At 35.8% G+C, this 5,986-nt stretch overlaps 1 protein-coding gene across 1 annotated transcript; it reads right to left on the reverse strand.

Moving 5' to 3' along the window:
* Positions 1-2,202: 2,202 nt before the first annotated feature.
* Positions 2,203-3,786, reverse strand: LOC133534174 (phospholipase A1 2-like). Its single transcript, XM_061873256.1, has 2 exons — positions 3,332-3,786; positions 2,203-3,253 (listed from the first exon to the last, which is right to left on the reverse strand). The coding sequence occupies exons 1-2, from the start codon at positions 3,462-3,464 to the stop codon at positions 2,307-2,309; spliced, it is 1,080 nt and encodes a 359-aa protein (XP_061729240.1). The 5' UTR covers positions 3,465-3,786; the 3' UTR covers positions 2,203-2,306.
* Positions 3,787-5,986: the final 2,200 nt, after the last annotated feature.

Consider the following 5,986-nt stretch of genomic DNA (forward strand, 5'->3'; position numbering starts at 1 on the left):
ACTATGTATAAGTAAATTTGAAACTCCTCAAAAGTTATTCTCTGAGTTCAATTATAACCAGTGTCAATTATAACTGAGTTGAACCAAATTTTACTACAATAACAAGAATTTCTCGGGGTGCTAAAACTCCGATACACCATTTAATTAAAGGAAATACTAAAAGCACATTGTCTATTGAAATAACGAGTTGTAATGTTCTACGAATAATATTAATACCAAAAGATTTCTTTAATTAACTCTCGAATACCTTCAATTTGTAGGTAAAATTTTACTACTAGCCTAGTTTTTGCAATGGCCTTGATTAATTAAGATATGATTATTTCCGGCAGTTTCGTGAGCAGATTGCAGCTACTGTTTGGTTTTAGAGTTTCGTTTTTTCTTGTCATTTTTTTAAACTAGGACTTTGGCAAACCAGCGAACTTCCCACCTGATGGTAAAGGCCCATGGCATCGTATACTTAGACGCTTGCAACGCCAGTGGTGTCAAATGCGCGTTTTTTGGCCTTTTACATTACACAAATAAGGGTAAGTGGCAGTCATTATTGCTGTGGTCTTCTGTGAGGTGGAGTTACTTCCTGAACAGCGGCTCCAGTATATTTCACTGTGAACTATGAGCTACATATTCTCGAAATTGCATGTTTAATTTTTTCAAGATAATAATAACTATAAAAAATATTTCATTGATTTCTAATAAAATGCCAAGATTAAGTACTTGTTGCATTGTGCAATAAATCATTAATCATTTTTACTTAAGTTTTACCACGGGATTTTTCTACGTACATGTTTTGTACAATTAAGTTTTTATTCGTTAGTTACTTACTTATATCTATATGTTATCCGACTGCAATGAAATATGCATGTATACAAGCTCCAGTTTTTTATCATACATTTATCCTTATTGAGCTTACTGTGGGACATATTAATTTGTGTAACGCAAGTAACGCAATATTAATTAATTTATGAATAAATAAATATTTTTGGCTATACAATCTTACACAAATCGACCTAGCCCCAAATTAAGCAAAGCTTGTACTAAGGGTTCTAGGCGACGCTATATATACTTATATAATCTATCAATTCTAATAATTTCTTAGTCAATTTTTGTAATAATGTCCTATAATATTTATTTATTTATACATAAAAAACCACCCATGACTCATGAACGAATATCTGTATTCATCACACAAATAAATGCGCTTACCGGGATTCGAACCCAACTCATTTATTTATTTTTCATATTTATTTACTATAAAAATTAAATCATGAATACAACATGAAGAAGGTTGCATAGGTATACATAGTTTGTCTATTAGACCTGTCTTTATTTGTTATGTTGTTACCTAGCAACTGTTGGTCAAATTAAATATATGTAGACATATACATAAGTATTAGCTTAACCTTTCTCCATTAATTTGAAATAATTACGAGTAAGACTCATACAGAGAAATAAAACTCCAAATATTACAAAATCTGGAGGTTTTAAATTTTAATAAAGAAATGCCGGGAAGTTTAGATAAGAAGAACAGAAGGTAAGAAGACAATTGGTGCTCACGACTACCAATACGAAGGCTAGGAAAAATATCTTCAACACATTTATCATTCATTTACATAACATTTTGTAAATACGCTATTTGTTAGTTTAATTTCTTTATTTGTGTTACTAAGTAGAAACGCGATGTTAATGGTGGGTTTTATAGTTCTGATTCGGTTCCCGGACATCCAATTAATTGAATGATTTGTATTTAAAAACTTAACTTGGAAATTTCATATTTTAAACAATAAACAGATAATCTCCCATTCAAGCGTGGAAACATCTTGTTAAGCAATTCAAGCAACATCTAATTTGTCCTGGGTTACAAATAGCCTTATTTGTCACGGTACGATTAGTTCCGAAATTGCGAAACTATGTTGTAACACTTGATTACACTTTTATTGAATCGTAAGCACTTACATTTATTACTTACGCTAAGAAGGCTAATGTTTTGCTACAATTCAGAAAATATATCACATGATTATTTATTGCGGCCGGATAAAAATAAATCAACGTGCAAGTAACGCAAGATCACGATGTTTGTTAATATTCATTTCTGTACGTATAGAGTTATTTATGTTGAAAGAAGACTTGGGATAATGATAAATTATCCTAGTTTGACTACTAATCATATGTTTGAACAAAAGTAAGTATAAATAAAACAATATCGGCTTAGTATTAAAAAAGTTTTTTTGATAAGTAAATCAACATTTAAAAACAATATGGCAACAACATACAGCAGATTTTAACAAACCTGAACCACCAGTCAACCGAAATTATGTTAAATTTAAACTTGCTAACCAAGTATCTTCCTTCACTTTTACATTTTTAGCTCCACTCATACCGAGTCCAAAGGGAGCACTAGCGGAGGTTCGCAGGTAGTACAAACCGCGAGTTGTGGACGATGATCCGTAACCTAGCACTGCGAAATCATTATCCTCGCATTTGTTGACTATAAAAGATTGCCAGTTTACACATTTAACTCCAACTATAGTTTTTGGGCTTCTGATACTTTCTGTGTATAGTTGAGCCGCGCGCAAATGGCTGCACGACGGTGACATACAGCCTGGTTGGTTCGGGCCTCCGCCATTAACATAAAAGTCTGCGTGACCCAGCGGTTCGATTACACCTTGTACTAGTCTATTTGAATGCACCACGTCAACATAGTTCGCGTCCAATTTGTCCAATCTCTGGTCAGCATAAGCGTACGTGAAGCATGGGCCGGCTGGATCTAATCCAGTAATGCGGCCCAAATTACGGCCTTTGTACCGTCGAAAATACTTCCCCGCCCATCCGGCGATGTGCGCCCCAAGACTGATGCCGAGAAGATGAAAATCCTCCGAATTAGCTCCGAACTTTTCCAAATTGGCCAAAAGATTAGCGAGCCGTTTTCCAACCAAACGAGAGTTGTGTACAGAAAATATATAACCCTTATTAATCAGTTCTTCTGCGTCGACCATTATAACATTAAACATAGCTTTTTCATTGTACGCTCTAGCCATGTCTAGTGGCACTTGAGACTGAGAGCTATCTCTATAGCCGTGGATGATTACCTTGGTCTGTTTAGTGATATCAAACATTAAACCCGTTGTCAAGGCTTTGAACGATTGATCGATTGGATATGTCTTCATCTCGTTCCCATTGAGCCAAACAATTTTCATTATTTTAACTAGTTCATTATTCACATTCATCGAACTGTACCGAAGATCCATAATTGCTCTACCTGAAAACAAACAGGTATGTGTTATGAAGAACATCAAACTGGGTAAACATCACTTTTACTTATATCAATAACACTCACATGCACCGGATAGTTTAATGTAGACGTTTTCAGCAAACGACAGATTCGAGTCGGCGCTTGTGGTTTGCGCTTGTAACGGTGGTATCAGACACAACACGGCCAGTAGCGGCACGACGACACCGTACTGGTGCATGGCATAGGCCCTGCGGTAACACGGTCACTGTGTCACTGGCAGGCTAGCGGAGAAAGGTCTCTCTCGCAGCCGGCAGGGGGAGGGGAGGGGCTATCTAGACCACTTACACGCACCACTACACTCGCTCTCGGACACTCGTTTCCCCATTACGTAAACGAATCACAATATACACGTACTGCACATTTTTATTGCCAACTGCATGTTGCTCAATTAACTTTGTGAAATGGCAAACACACCCGACATAACAATATTGTTACATTCATTTGGACTCTTATTTAAAAGCCTCTCAATTATGTACCTAAATGTATTACAATTCACTGTTTACGCCCCTAACTATGGAGATATTTGTTTAATATTAAATGTTTTAATTACTTGCCTACCAATTCATGAAATGGTCTTCTTATGTTCACGTGAGACGGATATAAAAAAGCGGCCAACTGCGAGTCGGACTCGCCCATGAAGGGTTCCGTACCATTTATGACGTATTAAAAAAACTACTTACTAGATCTGGTTCAAACCAATTTTCGTTGGAAGTTTGCATGGTAATGTATATCATATATTTTTTTTAGATTTTTCATTCCGTTATTTTAGAAGTTACAGGGGGGGGGGGGGACACACATTTTTCCACTTTGGAAGTGTCTCTCGCGCAAACTATTCAGTTTAGAAAAAAATGATATTAGAAACCTCAATATCATTTTTAAAAGACCTATCCATAGATACCCCACACGTATGGGTTTGATGAAAAAAGATTTTTTGAGTTTCAGTTCTAAGTATGGGGAACCCCCAAAATTTATTGGTTTTTTTCTATTTTTGTGTAAACATCTTAATGCGGTTCATAGAATACATCTACTTACCAAGTTTGAACAGTATAGCTCTTATAGTTTCGGAAAAAAGTGGCTGTGACATAATCGGACAGACAGACGGACATGACGAATCTATAAGGGTTCCGTTTTTTGCCATTTGGCTACGGAACCCTAAAAAGCGGCCAATTGCGAGTCGGACTCGCCCATGAAGGGTTCCGTACCATTTATGACGTATTAAAAAAACTACTTACTAGATCTGGTTCAAACCAATTTTCGTTGGAAGTTTGCATGGTATTGTATATCATATATTTTTTTTAGATTTTTCATTCCGTTATTTAGAAGTTACAGGGGGGGGGACACACTTTTTTCACTTTGGAAGTGTCTCTCGTGCAAACTATTCAGTTTAGAAAAAAATGATATTAGAAACCTAAATATCATTTTTGAAGACCTATTCATAGATACCCCACACGTATGGGTCTGATGAAAAAAAAATTTTTTTTTAAATTTTATGACGTATTAAAAAAAACTACTTACTAGATCTCGTTCAAACCACTTTTCGGTGGAAGTTTGCATGGCAATGTATATCATATTTATTTTTTTTGATTTTTCATTCTGTTATTTTAGAAGTTACGGGGGGGGGGGGGGGGCACACATTTTTCCACTTTGGAAGTGTCTCTCGCGCAAACTATTCAGTTTAGAAAAAAAATGATATTAGAAACCTCAATATCATTTTTAAAGACCTATCCATAGATACCCCACACGTATGGGTTTGATGAAAAAAGATTTTTTGAGTTTCAGTTCTAAGTATGGGGAACCCCAAAATTTATTGGTTTTTTTCTATTTTTGTGTCAACATCTTAATGCGGTTCATAGAATACATCTACTTACCAAGTTTGAACAGTATAGCTCTTATAGTTTCGGAAAAAAGTGGCTGTGACATAATCGGACAGACAGACGGACATGACGAATCTATAAGGGTTCCGTTTTTTGCCATTTGGCTACGGAACCCTAAAAAGCGGCCAAGTGCGAGTCGGACTCGCGCACCGAGGGTTCGTACAAACCTGTAGGTATATATTATTATATGATGTGCTCGTAACTAAAAATTTACGTGCTGCTTCGTAGCTTCGTACGTTGCTTCGTACCAAATTTCAAGATTCTGAGTTCACGGGAAGTACCCTGTAGGTTTTGATTCCCTTGCGAGTGTCGAAAATTTGCAGCATAAATGGCTGTTTCTTTTGATTGCTTTGGCTTAGAAGTTTGATTTTTTCACAGCTCCAAGGGACAATAAACTTGAGTATTTGGTATAAATTCCAGCTTGATACCTCGACGCGTTCCTGAGAAAAAGGGTCTTGACAGACAAAGTGATCCTATAAGGGTTCCGTTTTTTCCTTTCGAGGTACGGAACCCAAAAAACACCATTTAGAAGGAATCAGAAAGTAATCAGAGTAAACCCGCTTTTTCGAACGAAAACCGCTATAAAATCACTTTAAATTGTAATATCGACAATCGACTACAATTCACTACATGTATAAGACTAGAGATTATAATGTAAGTATGCCTTATCCAACGTAATAATTAAAATATGATTATTTAGTTACGTATATGACAAAGTTAACTGAAAATGACTTAGATAACTAAACTTATCTCATTATATGCTTCGTTACTGACAAGCTAACTAATTATGTAACAAGTTTAGCTAAGCACATTATACGCAATCCAA

The sequence above is a fragment of the Cydia pomonella genome, unplaced genomic scaffold (genome assembly GCF_033807575.1).
Source record: "Cydia pomonella isolate Wapato2018A unplaced genomic scaffold, ilCydPomo1 PGA_scaffold_65, whole genome shotgun sequence".
Classification (NCBI taxonomy): domain Eukaryota; kingdom Metazoa; phylum Arthropoda; class Insecta; order Lepidoptera; family Tortricidae; genus Cydia; species Cydia pomonella.

Coding starts and splice junctions, on each gene's coding strand:
- LOC133534174 (XM_061873256.1), bottom strand. CDS start 3,464: ATGCACCAGTACGGTGTCGTCGTGCCGCTACTGGCCGTGTTGTGTCTG. Junction 3,254..3,331: donor CATTAAACTATCCGGTGCAT/GTGAGTGTTATT, acceptor GTTTGTTTTCAG/GTAGAGCAATTATGGATCTT.